This window comes from Camarhynchus parvulus, chromosome 12, assembly GCF_901933205.1.
Source record: "Camarhynchus parvulus chromosome 12, STF_HiC, whole genome shotgun sequence".
Classification (NCBI taxonomy): domain Eukaryota; kingdom Metazoa; phylum Chordata; class Aves; order Passeriformes; family Thraupidae; genus Camarhynchus; species Camarhynchus parvulus.
The window spans coordinates 144303-170895 of NC_044582.1; the positions used below are offsets into that span (position 1 = coordinate 144303).

A 26593-nucleotide genomic window follows, 5' to 3' on the forward strand; every position below is an offset into this window, starting at 1 on the left:
AGGCTTATGCATTGTGCTTTCTTCCCTTCTTCCTTCTCATGCTCATTTCAGAGTGGTCAACAGAAGGGCTATGGAGCTAAACAATTTTTTTTTTCCTTTTCCTTTCTGTTTTTCCCTAAAATTTATTAGCCAGATAGACTGGTTCCTAGAGAGGAGACAAGCGGGCAGAAGCATCAGGATGACAGCTGGACTGTGGACATGAGTTGCTCTGGACTAGCCCCATCCTGCACCGCTTGGTGCCTGCTGGAGCTGGGAGAGGGGCACAGTGGAAAGCTGGCATGGTGTGAGGCAGTGTGGCTAGAAACATGTAAGCCCATGCCAGGTGAGCCCTGCAGAGCTGCTCTGTGCTTTTGGGTTGCTCTGGTTTCCGGCTGTTTGGATTTTTAAGCCCTTTCAGCCTTTCTCCATTGCTTGTGTGTAGTAGCTAGCGTTTTATAGCGCTTTGCTGTGTTTGCATTGGCAGATTTAATTCTGCTCTTCCTCGACTTTGCGTATGAAGTGGGATTTTGCTGTGAGTGAAATTTTGCTGTTGGCAGTAATAAAGACATGATGGCGAGGCCACCTGGAGGAACTTGGGAAAGCATGGAGAGTTGTACTGTGATCTGGGTCAGGTGTGATCAGCAAAACTGATTTTTATTGTGATACCATAAAATCAGATTTGTGTTTTATTTGTATTAGGGTTTTTGATTTGTGGTCTTGTAAAGAAATGTTGAACTCATATTTGGCTGAGGAGGAACACAGGTGGAAATGATGGGTTGGACTGTTTGCTCCTGCCTTCCTCAGGTCCCGGCAGTGTGTGTTCTAGGGATTTTATATGTGTAAATGTAATGTACTAGTTCATCTTACTGCTGTGACATGTTGCAAAAAACATGTTTTCATATTTTTTTTCTTTCTCTCAATTCAGATTGGGGCAGAAATTGCTGCAAGTGAGAGAGGAGTCAGAAAGGGACCTAGCCTAGGTTACTTCTCAAACCAGTTCTCCCCTGGTCCCACTTGGGTAGAAGATATAAGCCACTTCTCTTGGGGCCTCAGTGGTGTCTCCTTTTCTCTGACATGGGACTGGAGAGATGAGGGAGCTCCAGGGAGCAGGCAGCTGCGTAGGGGCTGGCTGGAGCAGCTGTGGAGCAGCCAGCACTGGGGTTTTCAGAGGAAACTCCAAAGACTGACAGGTTTTTTCCAGCCTTGTGCCCAGCTGGCTTATAATTGCTCTCACAGTGTCTCCACCCTGGCTTTACTCTGTCCTTTTATATGGCCCACAACTTGCTTACCTCCTCTCTTTTTGGCTTAAGTTTCTAAACAAGCCCATTGGAATTGATAAGTAAATAAATGGTGGATTTTGAAGTGGATTGCCTTTAGCTGCTGTTCTTGCAAATCAAAGTGGTCTTTGTGTTGGTGCAGGCTTCTTGGTATCCTCTGCAGAGAGGCTGAGGAGGGAGGAGGTCTGGCTAGTGTGCCAAGGTGGAGCTTTCTATTAATTAACTACTGTTAAAAAAACAGTTCTGTGTGTTCAGAGACAGTGCTTGGAGAATTTTTTGACGTGCAAAATTAAATTACATTGGTAATAATCAGTGGTAAACTGATGACTGTGAAAGTTGCTTTGTTTTGTGGCAAATATTGGACAGTGAGTATTGCACTTTGGTTGGAGCAATGTGTTAATGTCACTGTAGTGAGCAGCTCTTACCTCTTTCTGAGGTTGGAAAAGACCTCCAAGATCATAAAGTCCAACATTTGACTGAATCCTATGATGCTCCCTAAACTATGTCACCAAACATCATGTTTCCTTGTTTATTGAACACTTCCAGGGACAATGACTCCACCACTGTTCTGGTTTGCCTGTTCTAATGTTTAGCCATTCTGTTTCAATGAAAGAATTTTTCTTAATATCTAAGAAATACTACTAATAAGATCCTAAAAAATACTAATTAAATCTGTATAAAATATATTCAGTTTGATGAAACTGGGATTTTGGTGCCAGGCTTCCCCCTCCCATGGATTATTTTGGTTGACTTTCCATGGGGACCCTGAAAAGACGCAAGGAGGGGAAGGGTGGGATGGTGTGAGTCAGGATCTCATGGAGGAGCACTGTGGAGCAGTGTGCCACAGTGTCCACCCTGCTTTTGTTGATGAATTTTTCTCAGTTTCACAAGGGACAAGATCCTTGAGGTGATCTGTTTCATACCATATGTGAGAATTTTTTGTAAGGGAAAGGTTACCTTGTGTTTTAATGATAAGGTGATGCTTCTTATCAAGCCTTTGTGAAACTAGTCCTCCTTGCTACATCCTCAGCTCTGCAACACGTTCATCTTTGTCAATCAAGTTTTAATTGCAATTGAGCATTAATTCCTATCTGTGTAAATTCCGATATGTAAATAAAGTTTCTTCAGCTCCTCATTGGAGGGATCTTACACCGCACTTGTTTCAACTAGCATCCCCTCAGCATCTCAGGGAAGTTTCATGCTTTTCAACTATGTGAAATTTGGTGCAAATGAAAGGAAGTGCAGATAAAATTATAGTAGTAATAGTAAAACACATTTTCTTCTCCTGGACTACACTCCCACACAGTCTGGCTTTAGAACATCTCCACCGAGTAGCAGCAATTGCCATCAGCGAAGCCCCCTCCCCTTCCCACATTTATTTCCATGGTAACCCACAGAAGGCATTCTGCAGCCTCAAAACTACTTTTGCTCTTTCATCATGCAAGCTGGCATTGTCAAGGGCTGAGTGTATTCCTACAGCTTTGAATGAATATAAAAAAAAAGAAAAAGCCTGAATTTGGCTGGGCAATTTTTATTTGGGAGGCCCTGCAGCAGGAAGGAACAGGCAACCTTCAAGTGGCTTAGTGTCCGTACATTGCTTAGTAAGGAAAAAACAGTCTTGCTTCATTAATTGATTAATGGGGAGGGTGAAGGTCATCAGAATGGTCTGTGAAGCAAATGCAGTGATTTCCTGAACACTGGGAGCTGGCAGGCAAGGGCAGATGGCTGGCCAGGCTGGGCTGGCGAGCTGCTGGTAAGTGTGCATGCTGTGATCTGTTCAAATAGCACTTTCTTGTGGAGTCTGTAATGCTTTTTCAGGTATGATGTAGAAAATGGTGTCTTACTAGATGCCTTCTCCTCGACTGTGTTATGCATTAGCCTTTTCCTGGTGTAGAAGTGGGGGGTTTGGCAGTGTTGGGCAGTGCTTGCTGAGTGTGAGCAATTTAGTACTGGTAGTAAAACATTTGCTCTTTCTGTACAGCTCCATAATGAGCTGTATTGATTTTTTGCTTTTTTAAATCCATATTTATGCAATATTTGCATGTAAACGTTGAGAGGATTTTATGCTTTTTGAACGGGCTAAGACTATTTGATTGCTCTGTATGATAACAGCGGCATGTGGAACACATAGTACTTGGTAAAAGAAAACCAATTGCTTGCAAACAGTGTCTGCAAATGGGAGATGAATTGAATTATATTGTAAGCAATTATTTTTTTAATAATCTGAAAGTAGAAACCTGTCTGGTTCAAGTGTGTTCAGAGTTTTGTATGATAAAGAGATTGGATGGATTATTAATTAGAATTTTCTGCTGATGTCTGTTTCCATGTTGTCTGAGTATCTGATTGACAGTGCAGGAAAAGTATTGGTTAAAATATTTCATGGGTGCTGCCTGATCAAAGGATTTGGTTGCCATTTAGTTGGCTTGCGACAAGCTAGCAGGGTTTTTTTCCCTTTCTTACATTATTTGGCAGGGAGGGGTGAAAATACAGCTTTTTTCTCAATGTGTCTGGAGTACATAAATGACTGGGAAGTCACCATGACAACATGGGGACCTGGATCAGACTTCTCTCCATGCTTTTGCTGGCTTTTTTTTTTTTGTTTGTTTGTTTTTTTAATATTTGTTATTTGGGCATTCCCTAAGCTGTTTGAGGGAGTATCTTACAGCTCCTGTTGGTACAGGACTTTTAATGATATCCAGCTCCTAAAATAAATTATGTATGCAGGGCTTTTTTGGATTAAGCTCAGTCCAATGTATTATTCAGATTGTGGTATAATTAAGGTAGGATCTAAACAAGGACATGAGCGCCTTCAGCAGGAGTTAAGGGTCTGCCTTTACTGCAATTTTGGTGTTGCAGATCTGAAAACTTCTGCTGAGCTTTTCCATGGTCCTGAGGATTCCTGTGTCGTGTTCCCATGTAGGACCTAGAGCCTGGAGATTCCTGAAAGTTATGTGCAAGCTAAGGTGTAAGAGAATCTTTGTACAGGAGTGTCTGGAGTTAGGGGCAAGCTCGGGGACAACAATAAAAAAGACTGATCATGGTCAAGAAACAAACAGTTCTTCTACCCTTCCTTGCTAAGGGATGCTGAGTGTACCTCTCAGGGAGGAAGAGGGTTTTGCGAGATATGTTGCTGGCTGTTCCTCTGCAGTTGTTGGGACATAGTGAAATAATGCTGCCTGAGGGGAGTAAGGTTTGTGTTCAGTTCCTTTCTCCATCACCACTTACAGATTTCGGAGTGGTGAACACAACTGTGAGAAGTTGGACCATACTGGGCATTCTGAGCTCTCCTGAAGCCCTGGGACTGTTCAGAAGGGGATGAAAGACTCCCCATGTTAGAGAGGGTGTGCAGGGAAGGCAGTAGTGGCAGCACAGTAAAAGGCTTTGATGGGGAGTTGTGGAGTTTGATTTCTGGTCTCCACTGCCACAGCTATGGGCACGTGTGTGGAATTAGATGTGCTTGTTTTGTGGTTAATATTTTAGGGTGATCCAGTTTAGGAGTCTTCTAGAAGAGTATTTACTTTGGGGAGGAGGCATCTTACCTATAGATATCTCCCTGGTGCTGTTTTCTGCTCCCTCCTGGGAGAGGTGTAGCAGCAACCTATGTAATTGATAGTGAATTTGGTGGAGTAATGTACTAGATGTTCTGTGGAGGTGGCATTTCAGTGTCAGCAGAGGAGGGTAATTACATGCTTCTCAGTTATCATCATACTTGATGGAAAAAAACCATGGTAATTTAGATAAATGAAAGTAAAAATCATTGCAGTTGTCACTTGTGCCTATCTAAACTTGGAGGGAAAGTAGGTCTGTGACATTTTCTGAGAACGTATGGATTTACTTGCCTTTGTGGCAGAGCTGTGAGTATGTTTCAGTATTGGGGCAATTGAAAAGTAAGTACAACATGACAGTGACTTTCACTTTGTATTATTACACTACATCTCAACATGAGAATGTGAAGAACCACACATTTTCCTCTTGTCACCCATTAATCTAATGTTTTATTTGATGCCAAATGAATAATAAAATTACTTTTTTAATTTGGAAAAATGTTGAGTTTTGTCTTAAGCTGTAGCAAAATTTTCAAGTAATGCTTAAAAGAAATTTTCTACATCTGGGTAGGATTATCTCCTTTGAAGAGCTGTATGTCTGTGTGATGTAGCCTATTTTCCCTTTTTCTTGAAGTTACCTGATGTTATAATTTTGAATATAGAAAATGTGACAAAAATTTAGTTCTTCAGAAATTCATGTCACATTTCTGAGAAAAGATTTCTTTTGAGCCAGAGGCTCAAATAATGAGATAAATCTGTTATGAGAAAAAACAAGTAAGAGCAAGAGACTGGTGGAGTTTGTTATATAGGCTTCTGTGGTTACATACCTTGCTTTCAAGATTCTTACAGTTAGGATACATAATATTAGAGGCAAAAACTTGAAAGTCCCAAATTTAGGAGTAGCTAATAAACAAAACAAACATAAACCCACCCTTCCTTTCCCTGCCAAAAATCCCCAACCGCAAACAACAAAATAAACCTCTTCTTACTTCTAGAGTTAGAGTCAAGCTTGATGCTGTAAGGAAATCAACACCAAAAGAAATAGCTCTAACATATGAAAATCCAGTGGGGAGAGGGCAGAGTGACACTGGTGATGCCATTACAGCATTCTTGGTACTTTAGGATTCTGGTGATGAAAATGATGCTTTTTACTCCACCTGCTCTCAGCAGTAGTGCTGTAAGAGCTCAATGACAGTCACCTGAAATCAAGACATCTGTATTTATTTTTTCTTATTAATTTTTTTCATTTCTAAGTGGGGAAAGAAAAGTCTTGGTTTCAGTCCTACAAAATAGGATTAAATTAATTTGCCATATTTTATTAGAAACAACCTGATTTTGCTGTGTGTCAGAGACTGGCACTAACTTGCACTTTAATCCTGCTTTCTTGTCCCTTCCTGGTACATGGAGAGATGTATGGACCGCCATGAAGAACTACATCCAAAGTTTAAAAATTCTTTCCCACTTACTGGGTCCCACTTACCACCCCTTCAAAAAAAGGGAAGACTTCATCATAGTGTATAAATTCACAATTCAATGTTAAAACTGAATCTTGTTTATTTTAGAGCTATTGTTCTTTGCCTTGCTCCCCCACTCTTTCCCCCACCCCCCAAAAGAAGTTTCTGCATATGCAAGTTCCAACAGGAAACCAAAACTGAGCCTTTTCACTTAAACATGGGATCAGTTGAAGTTTAATTTCCCCTATAAATGTCATAGGGCAATGAAAAACCCTTACCTTGAAAATAATAGATGTCTGGAAAGCACACTTCACTGAAAAAGCTCAAGGTGTTGACCTCTTTGGTTATAAAAGACAAACTGCTTTAACTTGGGTTATATTTAGTGAATGAGTGGTAAAAATGCCATGGTCTGAGAAGGTGGAAAGATCAAACTAGAGTTATTTTCCTTATAAAGGTGACTTTGCTTTTAAGAGGAATAAATGGTATCAGTTTTCGAATACTTCTGATTCCCAGTGAAAAAGTATTTTGTTGCAGAACAAGAGGTTTTGATATATTTTTTTTTCCATGCCATTAGCTAATAATAACTGAGATGAAGTGTTTCTGTTTGCTGGCCATGTCATTCCCAGGGTTCTGCAGAGTGTAGGACCTGTTACAACAGCAGCTCTGCTTGCAGTACCACTGTAGAAGATGCCTCCAAGCCCAATTCCTATTTCTGCTGCCTGTGGTCTTACTGGCTTCCATCCTGAGTGCAGCTTTCACACCACTGCCCTGTGCATGGGATCAGTTCAATCAGTTCTGAGCTGGGTCAAAACCTTCCAAGTAAGAATAATGTAATGCCTGTGGTTGAGGGAGCAGGGCAGCAAGACTCTTTCAGTAGGCGGACGCTAAGGGTAGTATTAAACCGCACCATTAGTCCTACCACATGTATCTTGCACCTGTGTAAAATTCTGTCCTTTAGCCCTGGATTTACCATTTCTTTCTGCAATTGGGTGTTTGGTCTGGTTTGTTAAAATGGAAAATACTGCTATGAGAAGCAGAATGACAATAGATACAAAACATGGAATGCTAGTGGTGCTAGTGTGCTGGTCTTACCAGGTGTTGAGTTTCCCTTCCAAAGGAGCTGCCCAGTGCTCTTGTGTTTCTTCTGACCAGCCTGGATGGAAAAATATGAAGGGCTTCAGGACTGGGCCCTCAAAGAGTTAAATACACAGAAGTATTAATCAGTGAATATTTAGGTCATGGAGGACTGAGACTGGAGAAATACAGAACATTATTGACAGCCAGGGGGGTTTATGTTGGTAATGGACTGGGGAATATCTTCTGTCGAGTAGTAGCACCAGACTTTGACTTTGTAATTGTAGTTTCTGTTGTGTTTATGTTCTTAGTTGCACTGCTGTTGCTTTGCAAGATGTGAGATGTTCAATAAGTCTCTAAATGAGCTTTCTAGAACCATTACTTTTGTCTTTCATCATGTCCTGCAGCACTAGTCAGAGCTGACTTCCTAGTAATCGCAGACATTTTGAAGATTACCTTTAATCTTCAGGTAATTAATTTGTAGTCTTTTCTGAGGAAATGGTTGCAAAATTCAATGCCTTACTGACTTTTTGCAGGGCTCTGACCCATAAATCACTTCTCAGTGACATGGATAGTTCCAGTTTGAAAAGTGTGGTATACAGGCTTTGCCCTGTCCTCCAAGGCTTTGGTTCCTAAGGGCAGGGCTTTTTAGTCTTATCCGTCTGTAAAATGTCATTGAACATCCATGGTGTGATCTGCATAAGAATGGTAATGATGAGCTTACACTGTGGGTATGTCCCTGGGGAGAGAGGCAACTCCTGCCTGCTGTCCCTGATGCCCAGATGCTGGTGACTTTTAAAAGGCTTGTTTGCATCCTCTTTGAACACCAAAACTGCTTGAAGCCTTTGCCACTTTCAGGTGATTAAACAAACAAATTTTGTTTGTTTAAATTTTTTTTTTCAAATGTCAAAACCCAGTAGTTTTAACATTATCATGTGTATTTCCAATAGATTGCTGAGTGGATTGGAACTTTATGCTGTTAAATGTTATTACAATTTAGGTTCTTTAGTCAAAGAAGCCAATATATTGTTATGGCTTTTATATAGCTATTATATTTTTAATTCTGAAAATGTTTTGAAATAAAGCATATCTTACTGTACAGAAGAAGGAGGAACACTAGTGTATAATATAGTTTAGAATGTGTGATAAATTGAATTTTACTTGATATTAAGAAATTCGTATAGTTTTCATAGCTAGAATGAATTCTTTCATGGAACTGTAATGTAGTTGTTGTAATTCCATCATCAGATGAGGTCACTAAACTGAAATATTTGGACAACATCCTTGGTTGGGTCACTTATTCTGAAAACTGCCTGTGCTTTGTGTATGCTATGCACTCTGGCATTCTAATGTTATTTAATGTTTTTAAATGACAAGTACAGAATTGTAAGATTGCTACAACATGTATTGGGTAGCCACTTTTATTAAGTGCAAAAAGAACTGGAGGTTGATGCACTTAATGTTTGTTATGCTAAGCCAGTCACACGTTCCTATTATCAAATGTATCTCCTTGTAGAAGATTAGTAGAAGATGAATGTAGTAGTCCTCAGTAGAGTGCATCTTGTGCTCTATGTCCTTCTCAAAATATATCTGTAGCAGGGGATGTTGCCTTTTTGTGCATCTAAGAATTCCAAACTGGCTGCTCTGAGAGGAAGAGGGATGTGTTTGGTCCAAGAATGTTCTTTGTAGATATTGGGTTGGGAGTGCTGTAGGATTTGCATTCAAGTATCTGGGTAGGAAGAGAAGGTGCACTATGGTGAGAAAGAAGACACACTCTTGGATCTGTGACCAGAAGATTGGAGAGATTACCTAGGATTTTCAACTTGTTTCTAGTTTTATTTTGTTTGTTTTTTCACAAGGCCAGATTGGATGGGGCTCTGACCAACCTAGTCTAGCGGAAGATGTCCTTACCCATGGCAGATGTTGGAACAAGGTATCGTTCAAGGTCCCCTCCCAACCTAAACCATTCTGTGATTCTGTAACTCTGCAGGAAGAAAAATACCTGATTCTTCCTGACCATTAGTGGAAATGGGCTTTTCAGTTAAAAACCATCTTGAAGCAATTATTTTGTTTGACAGTCTGATTTTTCCTTTGCCACAGTACATCGCAGAAACTGATCAAAGTGTTCCATTCTGAGAACACAGCTTTAGCCAGTGGACACTGGAGCTCAGGGCTGGTCCCTCTGAGTGTGTCTCTATGGAGTGTTTGCAGGGAACTGAGAGGTGAGGTAGGAACACAGAAGAGGAATGGCCCCACAGCGCAGTGGTGTGGTATGGAGTGAGGGTGGGGGAACAACAGGGCTGTGTGCTGGTCTGTGCACGACAGGATGTGCACTTGGCCTAACTTAGAAATTGTCAGAGCCGCAGCAATCCTGTTTGGCTTCTCTGAGGAGAGCTGTCCTTCCTGAGCAGTGCAGGTGGGGAGACATGGCTGGTGCAGACTTTGCATACATTTATGAATGCCAGATTTGAATGTGGAGGGATAACATCTGAGCTCTAAGCATCTCTGAATTAGCCTCAGTTTATTTGTGAGCTAGGATAACGTGGCTTAAGATGTCTTTTGAGCAGTAACTTTGTGTGGTGACAATCATCAAAGTGTTTTAAGGGATCTGCCCATCATATGCAGAAGCTGACCCAACTGCCACAGGGGAGTGTGGCTAAGGACTGTGCCACACAGTATCATGATCAATGACAGTCAATGAGTTGGTGTGTGTCAGTCATTCCCAAAGTGGAGCAGGGTGGCCAGGGCATAATCAGACCTTATTGCAATTCGTGTATGCATTCGTGTTTGGTGGTTTTTGTTTTTCTTTTTTGGAAGGGCTATGGAGGGCTCAGTGGTGTTTGCTGACACCAGCGTGCTGCAAAAGGAAGCAGGAAGTGTCCTAGGCAATTTGGACTTGTATTAATGTTACTGTTTTGTTCTTTATGGATGGGTGCCAACTCAGATCCTCACTTTACATGTAAAGATATTGCTCTGAAAGGTGTCTTGTTCCTCTCCTTGTGAAGTTGGCAGCAGTTAAAGCTCTCTGGGGCCAATATGCCATAATAGATCTGAAAAAACTCCAACCAAACAAAAATTATTTATCCATAACCCATTCTAAGCAACTGATAGGATTATGATGTTATTACTAAATGACACTTTCACTGTCAATTATTATATGAGCTCAAGATTGTAAATTCATTACAAGAGTCATTTATTATCTGAAATAATCTTGTAATGATTTTCTTTTACTGTTTTTCTTGTACAGTGAAAATTCTTTGCATTTTTCTTAATAGCATCTAAATTTCTGTAATGGCTTTTCTTTTTAAATCCCTCCAGTCATCCTTTCTTAATAATGCAGCTTTGCCAACAAACATACATTGTATGCATGGAGATTTCTCCAATAATGAAAGAATAATATGGACTAACAGTGTAGAAATTATAGAGAAACCAGCAATTATTGAAACAGTGACTGCCATGCAGTATGTGCTGTTTTATGCAATATAATTTTAAACACAAACATTCAGCTATCCTGTGCACATGACATAGTTTATAATTATCCATGTTAGCTATACATACATATTGGAAAATGCTAGTTGCCTGTTTCATTTTATGTAATGATAGACCACACTCTAAGTTAACTTCAGAATTGAAAGCTATCACCTAAGCAAGACAGAATGTGTACTATTTTCACAATAATAATTTGAATGCATATTTTGGCTTAATGATCTGATTCTGAAATTGTTGCCTGTTCCTGTCCAGCTTTAAAAAAATTATTTATTTTAAAAAATTATTTTAAAATAATTTCTGGCAGAGTTGTAATTCGATTTTGAGATTAAGTGTGTTGTTTTTTCTTTAGAATGAAAATTTAGCAGTCATTCACTTGGATTTTATTTTTTGTGATATATAAGTGATGTCCCAGATGATAACTTGGGTCTTTAAAAATGTCCTTGGTTTTCACGTTGTAGTGGCAATGGATTGGATGAAACTGCAATTGCAGATAACTGGAGAGATGGAATAGCTGCTATAGATATAATTAATTAACTGAAGTTTTGTTGGGAAAACTGATACTAATTCCTTTTACCCCAGTTTTTCTCTGTACTCTATATTACAGGCCTTTGATCTGGTGTTACTTTCTTTGCAGCTTGTCAGGCTGAAATAAAAGATACTTTATCCTATCCTGTGACTGGGATCCAAAATACTGGATCTGGTTCAGTGGTTTTCGGTCTCTTCCACTTTATTTATCTGTGTGTTGTTCCCATGGACACCTTTAACATTTCCCAGGTTCTTTTTCTTGCTCTCACTTTGGATCTTAGAGACTGTGGATCACAGAGTGAGGAAGCATTCATCTAAGATAAGGAGATGGTCATGCAAGTGAAAGAGTGCTCTTTGCTCTTGGTTCCTCCATCTGCAATGTACAGAATATGGTTGTGTGTCCCCTCAGAGCTGGAAGAGATGTGGAGTTTGACCTCAGGAGTGGCTCTGGGATAACCTGGGTGTGTGGGTCTCTGGAGGAGCAGGGTGCAGAGCCTGAGGCTGCAGAGAAGGGTGAAGAGGTGTTCTCTAGTCAGCTAAGAAACCAGTGCAGTGTAGTGTGGACCTTTGGTCAACATCATAGGCTGCTCCAAGTCTCCAAAAAGTAGAGACTCACAGTGGCTAGATCCCTCCAGGGCTTTTCTTGTGCTGGATTTGCAGTCATTGTGTGGGATTGCTTTATTGGAAGTATAGATATGAGAAAGAGGCACAGGACTAGGGATGCTTTTGCTGTTAGCCTCTCAGTGCTGTCTAGGCTCTTAAAGGCTCTTCCAAACTGTGACTGTGCTTTTGTGAGCCCACATAGCACTCAATCACCCAATCTGCAGCAGAGGCACCACAGCGACCTGTTTGCTTCTCATTGCTGCCCTGTTCAGATTATCAGTCAGAAATGTTTTGTTCTGTCTCCTTTTCTCAATAAAGGACTTATTATTTGAGAATGTTATTTATTGGTAAGTTATGTTGTTATTTTGTTACATTTGTTTTAAATGGGACAAAAATATTATTATACATGTCACATTGTAATATGTGTGTTTGACCTAGTCAAACCAGGTCCTGAGCAGCCTACTCTGTGGCCCTGCTTTGAGCAGAGGGGATGGACTGGGTGATCTCCACAAGTTCCTTCCAAACTCAAAGAATCTGTGGCTTGGCCATTTTCTATCAAAGCTATCAACTTCAGATAGGGTGTTACTGAGCCACACTGAGAGCTGAAATATGTCTTCTTCTAGTGATTATTTTGAAATTGTTCTGGATTTTGAAACATGCAGCTCTGCTGTCAAAATAGTGTAAAAATACTCCTTGTACATATCAGTAATGAAGTTGTATTTTCTTAATTTCTGCAGTGTGGAGTGACAGCACTTTGTGATGACACAGAAAAGCTAGTCCTGCCCTGCAAAGCTTACTTCTGTAGCAAAGAACCTGAGCTCAGTTTTGAGCTACTTTTCACTTACCTGCTTTGGTTTAGTACCTAAATAGACTTCTAAATCAGCAAAGGCTAATTATTGGTTTACTAAAGTAATGAAACCATTCAGGATTATAAAGAGAAAGTGAGTTGGTTGGGATACTGTTGGAGATGAATTATATGGTCATTAAATCTTAAGTGGAGGGTAATTTTTACTCATCTTGCTGGTTAAATAAGATCTTACACAGTGCAATGTGTAGCATTAAGAAGATGCACAGGCACATCTGCTGAACAGAGAGAGATCCTTGCATGCTGCTTTTGTCATTAGGAATAATTTAGTAAGCTTTCAGTAAGAGGAGAAACGAAGCACACAAAGCATTTTTTTACATGGTTTTGAATGAAGGCTGGAATTTGCTCATAGGACTTGACTGGGCTGTTTCTCATCATTTTGTCTTTTAAATCACTGGAAGGTGGGCAGTGTAATGCTTTTCTCTGTTCAGAGAACAGAGAAACTCTTCCTGCAACTCTGGGAATTGGAGATCTGCCATCTTTCTCTTTGTTCTTGGGAGAGAATCCCAAAGACAGTAAATCACACAGCTGCAGGTAACCTGAAAGGAACAATCTGAGATGGTTTTGGCTGCAGTAATTTGTTTGTAGAATAAATCTCTTTAGGTTTTCACAGTAATGGATCGCTTTGGTGTTGCAATTCCTGTGTTAAAGTAGTACAGATGGGAAGTTGCAGGTATATTATTAGGCTGAAATAGTTCATTGATTTGCAAAATCAGTGTAATTATTAATTGAGACTCTTTCATCATAATGAAAAACCTTTTACTTGTCAGGGGAAAAAGAAAAAAATAAACTGTGCTCATCTAAGAGGAAAGCCTCAGGAATGCTGAATAAAGATTCTGCCTGCATCCCTTCATCAGGATCTGGTATGTGCATCTTAGAGGAGGCTCATCCAATGTGGGCATCTTAGAGGTGGTATAGACATCTGACATCAGTGAGGACTCTGAGGCTGTCAGGCAAAATGATAGCTTCATCTTTGAAAATCCATGGTGAAAATGCATTTAGAGTTGCAGCTACACGCTGCACCTCATGCTCAGCTGCCTTTGGCTGATCTCTGGGGACACTGTAGAGAGATCAGTTTGGTATGGCGTATTCCCTTCTGGGGGACCAGGAATTGTCCGTGGGTAAGCATCCCTGTGTCATGGAGGAAGCAGCCAGACTAAATCTGGAGACCAGAGCCAAACCAAGTTAATTACCAGAAACATGAGATGCAAAGTGAGTTTGAATGGGGAAGAGGCAGGAGGAGGAAAAGATATGTTGAAATGCTGCTGCTGTGCTGAAAGACCCCACAGTGGTGGTGTGTGGGACTTGTCCTGTAAGTCAGAGAAATGCCCTTGCTTGTGCTCACCTGGCTAGAATAAGAACAATGAGGGTAAAATTATGGTCAGAAATACTTCACTATAACTAGAATTTCCTTTGAGAGGGTTCTAGCCTGTTTCAAGTGCTTACTTTATTTTTTACTCTGTGCATGTTATCTGCCCAATATTCAATCCTGAACTCAGGAAAAAATTAGAGGAAGGCCCATTATCTTCTATCTTCAATGAATCCTTTTGCAAAAGAAAAAAATCAAAGCAAAACATAGTCTCACGAATTAATGAATTCTGGGTTTCATGTTAGTTATAATGAAATGTATGAATGAAAACCAATTCCCCTTTTCCCTTCTAAATTAGATGGACTTTGATATCTGGACCTTGGCATCTGCACCTTGGCCAATGCAGGAATTAAGTCTTGAAATCTACTGCTGAAGTTAAACAAGTTGCTTTGCATTTCATCACACAAAAGTAAGACAAGACTTATATGCACCAAAGAAATGAGTCTGGCGTCTCATCCCTTCTTGCCTCCATTTTCTCTAGTAGAGGAACAGTGTTTGACAGTCCCATGTGATGGCTGAATCTCCTGATGTATGCAGCGTTCTGGCAGGGCTTTTGTCTCCTTCAATGTCAGGCTAGCTGACACCTACCCCAGGCTCCTTCTCCTTTTCTTTGTCACTCTTTATGCCTCAGTCTTTTTATGTCATCTAACCTGCTTTTCTTACTAGATGGAAGAGTCTCAAGGGTTTTTCTCTCCTACCTTTGATCTTGTGTCACAGAAAGTAACTGTGGTGATTATTTTTTCCTTATTAAACCATTTCCTCATTTGAGGGGGAAAATCAGCTAAATGCTTCCTCCAGAAGAATGAGATTTTCACAGCCTCTTTGTTATATTTTGTTAGATCATAAAAGTTTGTAACTGCCTTTCATTTATGGGGATTTGATGTTCAGTACCCCCTAACATCTATTCTCTGTATGTCAATATGAAGAGCAGGCTAAATGTAAATACTGAGAAGACTATGGCTAAATGCAGGAATTTGCTTACCAATGAATAGTCTCCAGCCCTAGACAGAGATATTAAACATGTCTTTTCAAATTGGAAACCTGTTTCCTGTGTGCCTTGTCTGTTACCTGTGTGGGAATGTCACTGGAGGTTTGAAATCATAATGCCAAAGTTTCAGGGACCAGATCTGTAAAGATATGGCAAATTCTGAGGTATGACAGAAATGCTAATGCAAAAGTTACTGATGGGCATCTGTGTCCAAGTCAACTGAGAGACAAAACCTAAGGCCAAACTGATACTCTCCAAAGGGATACAAATATAAACAAAATCTGAAAGAATAACTTTGGTACAAGTTTTGTCACAGAATAGCATGGAAGAACTTGAGAGTTGCCACTTCGGTGGGTGTCGGTCTCTTCTCCCAGGTAGCAAGTGACAGGACAAGATGAAACAGCCTCAGGTTGTGCCAGGGGAGGTTTAGGTTGGATATTAGGGAAATTTTTATCACTGAAAAGGAGGTCAAGCCCAGCACAGGCTTCCCTGGACAGTGGTGGAGTGCTCAAAAAGTGGAAGTCTTCAAAAATGTTCAAAAAAATGTGTAGAGGTGACACCTGGGGGACATGGTTTAGTGGACAACATGCAGATGAGGGGGGGATTGACGGTTCAACCTGGTGCTCTTAGAAATAATTTCCAATCTTAACCATTCTGTGATCCTGTGATACTGCGGAGAAGCACACAACATTGACATTGGTTCAGGACATTTACTGTGTAGTTCATTATCACACTCGGCAGCACTGCAGACATAGATCTAGAAATTTCAATATTTGTGTTAAACCGCATGAACATATATGACTACTTAAAAAATCTCCCAAGCCCCCACAAAATCCATTAGTCCTCATCTACTCTCCAGCAGAGTTTAGATTATGATCACTTAGAAGTTTATTAGCAAAGAAATAATTACATGTGGAGTTTTCCACTCTTGGTACTTGCATCCATGTAGAGCTTTGATAACAGTGATGCACAAGGAGGAGCTGCTTCACCACAGTCCCTCCTTCTCTGCAGGAGGTCCTCAGGCTGGACTTGTCCCTGGAGTGCCAGCTGGATGAGCCAGGTGCCTTCTTACAGAGAGGTTTCAGTACAACCCTGTAATTTGGGGCTGACTCCTGTGACTGAAGGGAGGCTGGGGTTGAGCAGCAGACTGCATGCCCTCAGTCTGTGTGGATGTTAACAGAGGACTAAATTAAAACACAGTCAGTAAAAACACAAGCCTTTTTTTTTTAACTTTGTACCAATAACCCCGGGAGCTGAAGGTAAGTTCCTGCTAACTGCAGTACCACATCCTGTTTCATACAGGAAAGAAAAATATTTTTGTTTCGAGGCTTTATTGTGCCTGTTGTTAGTCTTGGAGGAGAATATATTCTGTGGTGCTTTTCCTTTCTCATTTTCCTTTTGAGTAAATTTATTCTGTTCTCAGTATGGCTTTTCTGGTTGTTGCTTCCACTCCTCAGGCCCCCTTGGAATCCCTGGGGTTGGAAGCTGGCCCTTCTTCCCATTCAGCTGATGTGGTTTTCCCCTTCACTCATTTTTTGGACAGAATTGCTTGGCAGCCTGCTACAAAATAAAAATAAAATAAGAAATACGACTTTCCTTCTTAACTAGGGAAAGATGACCTTCCATACAGTTAGTGACAGATTCTGATTTTTTGTCCTGGAAAGGAGTTTAAATTTTCTCTGTGGCAACTCAGTGGCAAGTTGAGTTGATCCTCTATTACATCTCAAGATATGGTATCATTGCCACTATGGTAGAAATGATGGGGCATATTTGACTGGCCTTGGAAGGATCCTTGCTTTGTGCTGTCTGTGGGGGATGTAGTGGCCAGCTGCACTCAGAGCAACATAAAACACCTAAAAGTAGAGTGCCTGCTTGATTTTTTTCCTTGCCCCAGTGTAAAATTGTATGTAATGACTTTATAGCAGCAGGATTTCTGAGATGTGCTTGTAATTTTGCCTTTTCTTTACCTTGTCATTGGATAAGTATGAAGATTTTGTCAGGAATTTGGTTTACACATCTGTGTTAACTAGTGCTGCAATAAAGAATTAGGTATGGAAGCTTCTCATTTATGTCACTCAGAAATCTTCTCCTGACCATTGTAATTATATAAATGTACAGTAAACACTTAAGAATCACGTTTTAGCCAGTTTTCAATAGCAGTTTGCTAGCTAACCCATATCTAAGGGAAAGGCCCTAGTGCCCAAGCTGCCCCTGCAATGGTGGGGGGCCAGAGAGCCTGTACTGACACTGCATTCCTGCTTTGTGTAGAACTAACAGTGCCAGGAGTGTTTTTAGCTGGAGAAATATGGGTCTGCAGTGTGAAGTTTTTTTATTTACATGCAAGATAGATAGAAAATGAGGACTGTACTGTAGTACCCTGTCTAGGGAGCATTGAGTGGGACAAGTAGTGTGCTTTATTGTTGTGAGGAAAGGGCTGATGTACGTCTATTGAAAAGCTAATTCTTCAAATGAAAGTATACCAGATTAAATGAGTAATGAAAATTCTGTAATGATTCCTTTAAAGCAGTTGTGGAGAAATCCTTTGCTGCAGGATCAAGTGTGAAATGTCTCAGAGGCAGAGAAGTGTTGGAAAAGCTTTGCACAGGTACCTGGGTTATGTGCAGTTCTGGATAGAGCAATAAAAACAAGATTGCAATGGCAGATACAGAGACTGCACTGAAATGAGTGTGTAAAAGAGGTTTTTACTCTTTGTATGTAACAACCTGTTCAAGAAGAACAGAAATCAGAGCTGAAAACTCCTCAGGAATAGGCCTGCTGTGATTCAGATGATGGGAGATGTAAGGTATGTGGTAGTGCTGGTAAAGCACAGCCTTTATTTGGATTAGCTTGCAGGAATGTACCATAGGAAAATCTAATGAGAATAAAGGTGGGGTATTTTGGTCCAGATTTATGGAAGATACAATGACAATGATGTTCAGTAGTGACACTTGAGAAGCTATGAAATATCTGTTAGAGAAAGCATCCTCACGTAAGTTAAAATTAGTCAGAACAGGATAAAGATACACCAAATCCCAAATTCCCAAATACTAGTGTTATAGGTCTAGGGAAACTTTTGGTCCTTCTTGTGCTTTACATGCACAAATTTGTTAATTTCAGCAATGCGCTTCTTTCACAAAAAAAACTTTTTTCTGTGTCTGTGTTTCTATGGTGGCATGAGATGAACTGAATAGACCAAATTTCTGGCAGCCTTGCTCAGACTGAGCAATTTGTCAGGGTTTGTCAGGTTTGTGTTTTTTGTAAGAGCTCAAAGCAGCAGCCCCTCTGTGTCTCCTCAGACATGGAGTCTGCCCTGCAATGCAGCATTCATTCAAAAATTTTATATTTTGCTTCATCCTTTATCATTTCCCATGGAGATTCTGATGGGAGAGCAGGATAGGAGAAGAAGAATCTTTGAACATTTTCAAGACATTTGATATACATCTTTTAGCAAGCTCCATCCCATGCTGGTAGAATTGCACTTATTGTCACTTTTGTGGTCCCTCATTATTGCCACTTTTTGTGGTCTCTCATTTCCCTTCTCAGACTGTGAAGCAGACTGAGAGTTTGCATGCTGAGAACTGTGTTTTTGTTGGTTTCCATGACATGTTACTGCTGTTACTGACTGTTCTTGCATTAACATCAAACTATATTTAATCAAAAAACTCTATAAAAATATGAAGGAGGCCTACAAGAGAGCTCGAGATGGACTTTTTACAAGGATATGTAGTGACAGAACAAGGGCGAATGACTTCAAACTAAAAGAGCTTAGGTTTAGGTTGGATGTTAGGAAGAGATTCTTCTTTGTGAGGTTGGTGAAGTCCTGGCACAGGTTGCCCCAAGAAGCTCTGGCTGTTCCATCCCCAGAAGCATCCAAGACCAGGCTGGATGGGACTCTGAGCAACCTAATCTAATGGAAAGGGATTGGAACAAGATAGTTTTTGTTTAAGGTGCCTTCTGCTCCAAACCATTCTGAGAATCTATGATTCCATGATCTAGCTTTCTCTTCTCTATTTCAGAAGATTCAGGCTTCTAAACCATCCACACCCTTTGTATTGCCTTTCAGATGGTTTGAAACTCAAACCCAGCAGTAATCTCCTGTGACTTGTGCTTAGCACAGCTCCTCCATGGGCATTTGCCACGTTTATATGCTTTGACTCACCAACCGCAGTGGTGGTCGGAAGTGAGCTGGGGGAGGTCACTTCCTGTGAACATGGCATTTAACCCATGAAATGAAAGCTGCAGCAGGAGCTGTTCTTCCTTCTTTTTAGTTGTCTTACAGCTTAAGCAAGTAAGAAAAAATGTGTGAGTCTCTGCTCAAGCACAAGTAAGTGATATGCCTCTCTTTTGGTGGGGAATTGCAGTCCCTGCCAGATTCTTGCTTGCTTTGGAGCATAATGTTTGTTTGATTGCATCTGTTTCTGAAAGCTTATGGTGGTAACTCAGCTATCACTCTTTTTGCTGAATTTGATGTTTTGGAATGCCTGAAAAATGTAAGCTAATTGTTGTCAGTGTCACTGAGCTGGGTTCTATAGCAGAGCTGTACAGTCCCAGCACAAACACTGCCTTACACCCCTGCCGAAGTCTCAGCTTGGCCGTGGACAGGAGGAAGAGATGAGCTTTAAGTAGGTTTGAGGAAAATGCTGGAGCTAATAAAACAGCATAAGATGAAGAATTAATGTGTGAATTTATGAAATAAGGGTCAAAACACCTACTTTGCAGTACTGTAAGTAGCTCAAAGGAGGTTTTAGCCTAGACAAAAGGGGTGTCTGGTGGTGCCACACATTTGAAACCAATGAAGGAACCACTAGCTTTTGTTTTCAGTATAAATGTAAGATGGCTTACAGCAATGAATCCCAGGAGGAAAGAAACAGGAACTGGGGTTTAATTCCTTTTGAAATTTCACAAAATTATACCAACATGTGACAGTGGTTGAAAAAGAATGGGGAATCCTTAGGGTAACTGGTACTTTATCCCAAGTCAGCATGGGGTAGCTGGGCTCAGCTTAGGATGTCCAGTTGGGGATCTCCTAGGGATGTGGTGCCTGAGGGCAGGAGAAGCTGTGGCTCTCCTGCTTCAGTGCCTGTGGGGGACTGTGGGCATGTCTGGCATCTACCAGGAATTCAGTGCTTTGCCAGATCTGAAACCAGTGCTGTGCCTGTGTCATCACACAAGAGCACAGGTTAGAGGGATCTTCTCATATTTTATAGAGCTATGGTAGGTGCAGAGATTTGTCCATTGAGGAATTGGATCACTGAAGCAGTTTTTAAGAACATACAACATTGCTAGATTGCATTCCAGTCACATGCTAGTGAATACCTGCTGAAATATTTGGCTCTGTTTTCTGCCTGCTGCCCTTTTAATTTTCTCGATTTCAGGCTTTTCCCTGTTTTAATTTCTGGCTGTGTTGAGCTACTGTTCATAAGGAAGAAGTTCTAGTCCTTCCCCTTAAAATCTGGCCTATGGCAGCACTGCTACTGTCACAGGGAGCTTTTGGTACCCAGAGCCAAGCCAACAGCGTAAATTCTGTCAGTGATGATGTGTTTGCAGTAATGTATTAACCTGCTCTAGTAATCTTCTCTGTTTTCACTGCATTTTTCTGTTAAATGAAATTATATTTGAGTAGAACTTAATACTTATAATTTCCTGGTTTTAGCTGGAAGGATGTTTTAATAGCTGGTCTCAAATGTGCTGAAAAGAAGATATTTGTGGTAGAAATGCTAATGAAGCTTCAACCAGCAGCAACTGGCATCCATACATGGGGAATACAGGAATTTTATATTTGGGTGGCAGAGATCAGTAAGTAGACTTGTGCCATCTGAATCTATTTTTGACAACAAAATCTGCAGTCTGCATGGCTCAGACTCCAGCGGCTTTATTCGAAAGGTCACATCCTGATTTAATACCATTAATATAAATCTAGGAAAATTTAGTTGATGTGAATGGGAGTGCTTTTCATTTCAGGCTTTTGATCTTAATAGGAATCTGGGAGAAAGTAGGTTGCATTTTTGAAGCTAAAGCCATGTTGTTGAAGACATCACAGAAAGGCAAAGACTGGTTTTTCACCTTTAGATGTATCCTTTCTATGTGATGTAGGCCACCCTCCACTCTGGTGAGATTCTGGTAAATTCAGCTAGTCCATTTCAAAAAAGTAATAGGGAAAGAATGTTTTCTTTGCCATTTTTTAGTGCATTTATGTCAAATTTCTAAATATGATGTGTTTTCCATTTCTGAGTGCTGCCAGAACCCCATATATTTATATGTTCAAAAGCAGCAACTTTACACCACATTCCTTTTAAAATTCTTTTTTCAGCCTTCTTATGACACACTAGAAAAGCTGACATAAGGGTTTTATGTAGCCTTGCCACAAATCCAAAAAAACTCCAAATCAAATGCTGTGAGGTCCATGATGGTTTGTTTTCCGAGTCTTCACAGAATTGAATCAAGAATGTAAAAACACCCAACAATCATATTAATCACTTCTTTCTCTCTATTGCCCCTGGATTGTATCTTAATGGCATCTTCTACACTGGACCTTTTGCAGGCATGTTGATCTTTTATATAAGGAGGAGTAATAAATAACTTGAGTAATTAAATCTGAAGAAATGGCACTTGTACCATTCCCACCACATGGAACATATTTCTGAATCATCCTAATACAGTTGTATTTTATCAAGTAACAGAACATTATATGCTACAACACTTGTATTTCTTTTTGGAGAAATCATTTTGAAATGTTATTTAATTTTATATTTGCTCTTTTATTTTGGGTGCCTATGGTAAAGAAGTAAATAATTCATTAAAGACAGGATTGTGGAAATTCTGCCTGTCTTATCAGTCAGGCAGTTTAACAGGATTATTAATGCTGGTATATTGAATGTAATAACTTGTGAGTGAATGGCTCACCCCTCTCCTTTCCCCCTTCCCTTCTTTAGGAACTTGAATGCGTGATATACTTCCAGAAGTAGCACAATTTTTCTTCAGGATCAACAGAACAAATACTAACTTTTTTTTCCCTTCCTTCCTTCCTTCCTTCCTTCCTTCCTTCCTTCCTTCCTTCCTTCCTTCCTTCCTTCCTTCCTTCCTTCCTTCCTTCCTTCCTTCCTTCCTTCCTTCCTTCCTTCCTTCCTTCCTTCCTTCCTTCCTTCCTTCCTTCCTTCCTTCCTTCCTTCCTTCCTTCCTTCCTTCCTTCCTTCCTTCCTTCCTTCCTTCCTTCCTTCCTTCCTTCCTTCCTTCCTTCCCTCCTTCCCTCCTTCCCTCCTTCCCTCCTTCCCTCCCTCCTTTCCTTCCTTCCCTCCCCTCCCTCCCTCAGGTTGCCCTTGTTCTCCTTTTCAAATCAAGTGTCACATTGACTCCAGTCCTGTGTTGGAAGCATGTGGGGAACTGCAGCACATCAGCTCAGCACAATGTCTCCATCAGGCTGGAAGGAAGCCCAAAACCAAAACTGCGCTGGCCAAAATGCATCCTCTACAGAAACCCCAAGGTAGGTGGCTTTGTTCTTCTAGAAATTGTACAAGTTTCTGTTGCACAGGAAGTATAATATTTTAAAATTATTGCTTCAGTTTGAGTCACAGCAAAACAGTTACTTTTGCATTCTAATGTATAGCTGGTATGGTTTTATTATCTTTATTTTCCAATGTTAGATAACCACCTAGAGAAGCCTTCAAAAAGAAATTGATTCAGCAATAACCAGTTACTTAACTTGTCACTTTATATTTCTTGTCCTGTTGGTATACCTCATGCAGCTGTGAAGCATAAGTTGAATTTAACAACATTGTTTATATTTTTGATAAATTCTTTTAGAAGTATTTTAGGTAATAATATCTTATTGTCAAAACCTGGTCTGTTTTCCTTTTATTGTAAGAACTACATGTGGCAACAGGAAATGCCTAAATGGAGCAAATGTATTTTGAAAATATGAAGTAGAAGCTAAACCAATCACGTGTGGGTTGTGGTACTTCCACAGAACTGCCAGCTAATAGTCAAATAAATAGCACACCCAAAATATGATGGAAGAGGAGCCAGGAAGTAGTGTTCCAGCTGTTCTTCTGGTCTCCCCAGGCTTCTGAATTCTACAAAAAAGATTGCAGGAAATTTCTTGAAAGAGTAGAGATTGTTTTCATGTTTCTTCATCAGTGAAATGACATGTGGTCTGTCTTTGTAATGCCAGCTTGCCAAGAGTCCTACTCTCACCACCCCGTGCTTTGTAGAATTAATTACACTTATGTGTGTAATGGGTGCTTGCCTCAAGGGAATTGGAGATGCAAAAAGCATGGAACTTGAAAGGTGTTTGGAACAAAGAAAGCTAAGCTTCAAGAAGATATTAAGTTCATAAACCAAAATGTTTAGAAGATATGGGTCCATGTGATAGATGGTCATTGTCATATGAAAAAGAAGATATTTTTGTGTTGTACACTCTAGGCCATTGCACTACCACCCTATCCCAATTAAAATATCTATACAAAAGCAATTCAGCCTTAAACAACAACAAAGAAAGCATTGTATTTTCTGCTTCTGGAAGTAAACCTTAAACATTAAATTAATATACTACTTCATGCTTGAAACACCTCACAAGGTCTGTGTCTTTACGGAGCTTTCACCTAGAGGTCTTGGTAGCCCAAGTTTAATTAGTGATTGTTCCATTAATGTTGTTATTGCTGGCAACAAAAAGGAATAGCGAAAGTGTCTGTTCAGTGAGAACTGGAATGAATTCACCTGGTGCAAATACTTTGCAGTTGTATTCATGTGCACTGATTTCCAATCACTGAGGATGTAAACTGTTTTTTCTATGTGTGTATTTCAGAAAATTGGAGGGGCCCTAGTTAGCTTGATTCGAAGCCATAAGCCGCTGTGTAAAACCTTCAGGAGAAGGAGGAATGAGGAGATATCTTTCCAGCATATGGCTTCAGCCTTCAGGTGGCACTTGAAAGTGCTTTATAATGTTGTTATCTTCCATGTAGCAAACTTCTAGTTTTAATTAGAGCCAAAGAATCACAGTTTGGGTGGAAAGGGAAACAGAGCTTATCTTGTTCCATCCCCTGCTATAGGCAGGAATGCATTCCACTAGACCAGGTTGTTCCAAGCCGTGTTCAACCTGGCTTGGACACTTCCAGGGATAGAGAAGCCACAGCTTCTCTGGGCAACCTGTGCCAGGGCCTCCCCACCCTCATGGGGAAGAATTAATTCCTAATTAATTAGGAATTAGGAAGAATTAATTCCTAATATCACATCTAACCCTGCTGTCAGTCAGGAAGCCATTCTGTCTTGTCCTGGTGCTCCAGGCCTTTGTCCAAAGTCCCTCTCCACTTTTCTTGGAGACCCTTTAGGCACTGGAAGGGGCTCTAAGCTCTTCCTGGAGCCTTCTCTTCCCCAGGCTGAACACCCTGCCAGCTCTCTCAACCCATCTCCAGAGCAGAGAGGCTGCAGCCCTTGCAGCCTCTGTGGCCTCCTCTGGTTGCAATCAATCAACATCATTCTTGTTTTGGGGGCCCCAGAGCTGCAAGTGGAGTCTCACCAAAATGGAGCAGAGGCAGAGAATCTGCGTTACCTGCTTCTCATGTTACAGGTGGGGATGCAGTCCAGGACACGACGAGGTTCTGGGCTGTCAGTGCATGTGGTCAGGTCATGTGAAACATCTTGACAACCACACCCCAAAGTGCTTCTTCCTGGGGCTAATCTTGATCCATTCTCCACCCAGCCTGCATCTGGGATTGCCCTGACACAGGTGCACTTGGCCTTGAACCAAGGTGGCCTTGAACATCTGGTGTGGCTGAAATTTTGCTTGCTAAGTAGTCCTTGGTGGAGTTAGTGGCTTTGCCTCCATGTTGGAGTCTTCATTTCTCAACATTACTTCAGTAGGTAAAAATTCAGAATTAACAAAAGTGTTTTCCTGCTTCCTTTTGGTCCAGTGCAGAATTTGTTGTCTGAGGTGATTCAGATGAATCCACTAACAGGAAAGACATCAAATGTTTACATGGACAGCAGTGAGACCCAGTGTAAATGCTTTGATATTATTATAAAACCTTGGGTGTATGGAAGGCCTGATGGGGTATGTGGGGTAGGTTCTGACATGTCTGCCTGCTGCACTATGCACCCTCTGTAAGGAGCGCAGAGCTTGTCTTTGGTAGATGGGCCAGATGGCTGTGTGGTTACTTGTTTTTAGGTTGTTTTTTATTTTTACATGGAGAAACATGGTCAGACGCTCACTGGTCACATGGTGTGCACTTGAAAACCTGGTGAACAAAACACAGATCTTCACCATCCCATTTATATGCAAGAAGATTTTCTTTTCCTGTTTCCCTGTTATTCCTGTATAAGATAGGGCTTGTAGAAGTATTTTCAGAATTGGACTTTAACATCTTTATTTTATAATAGGAATTTCAGATGGTTTTGGAGACTGGGCAAATCAGTCCTCTTATAGGAAGTGTCCTCTTAAAGCTCAAATCCTTAAAAATTTTGATTTTATTCTTTCATGCTGAAATAAACTCGGTAATGTAGGAAGTTTAAAATCTGACTTATACTCAGAACTCCAAAATGCTTTAACACCTCTTCATCACTGACCTCAGACACTGTCTGGCTATGGACTACTATGGCAGCTCCCCATCCGCTGGAGCAGGGCAGACATCTGGGCTGATGTGGATCTTAGAACAAATGCAGAATGAAGGGACTTATGCAAGGAAGGGACAATTGGAATTGACTTTTTGGGTGCATATGCCTCTGTTTATCCTCCTAAAGAAAGTAACCCTGGAATTACATTCAGAACAGTTGTTAACTCAAGCCCACAATGCTGATCACATGTCTCAACTGGATGATCAGAGTCAGAAATGGTTGAAAGAAACTGTTTTCAAAAATGTTTTTTCAAAATACAACATGTAGTTAGAATTTCCTCACTTAATGTGTCAACTCATTGGATAGTCTAGATTGGAGGGCACACTTGGCAGTCCTACTCCATGCAGTGTGTGCTTTGGGAACAATCCCACAGCTAGTTTTCCTGCCTTCCAATGTGAGTTCTTCCTATGGGAGTTGTTTTCCCTATATGAAACCATGACAGCATGGGAACTTGTTGCCATGAGTTACTGCCTGTCTATGCTAAATAATTTACTTTGCAACTAATGGAAGATCTGAAAAATCTTTTTAGAATGACATTACATTTTAATGCCATTTTAAAAAAATACTGTATTAAACTTTGTACCTTGGCCTCCTTGTGAGTCCTGAAGAGGAATATGAGTGTTCTTACAATACTTGTTTTATTTATACCATACACAATGCAACGTAGAACCAAAAGAGGAAGGAAATTTGTGAGGACTAGTACACCACAGAAGAGAAGGGGGAGAGAGAATGAGAGGAAAAAAAGCCATTATGTTCAGCCTGTGGCATTTTGGACCAAGCAAACACAAGGCACTGAAATCCATGCTGGGGTTGGGTTTTA

The 26593-nt window shown here is 40.6% G+C and overlaps 1 protein-coding gene across 6 annotated transcripts in view; it reads left to right on the top strand.

Annotated features, from left to right (window-relative positions):
* The window catches only part of FGD3 (FYVE, RhoGEF and PH domain containing 3), a 96457-nt gene that overhangs the window by 27048 nt on the left and 42816 nt on the right, over window positions 1-26593 (top strand). For 3 of the 6 annotated variants that reach the window (XM_030956859.1, XM_030956860.1, XM_030956863.1), the window contains one exon: window positions 22478-22648. In XM_030956859.1, coding sequence (XP_030812719.1) covers window positions 22478-22648 — 171 coding nt within the window. Of the gene's footprint in view, window positions 1-129; window positions 323-364; window positions 3010-22477; window positions 22649-26593 lie in introns of those variants that run through there. The other 3 variants (XM_030956861.1, XM_030956862.1, XM_030956864.1) reach the window with 2 other exon arrangements.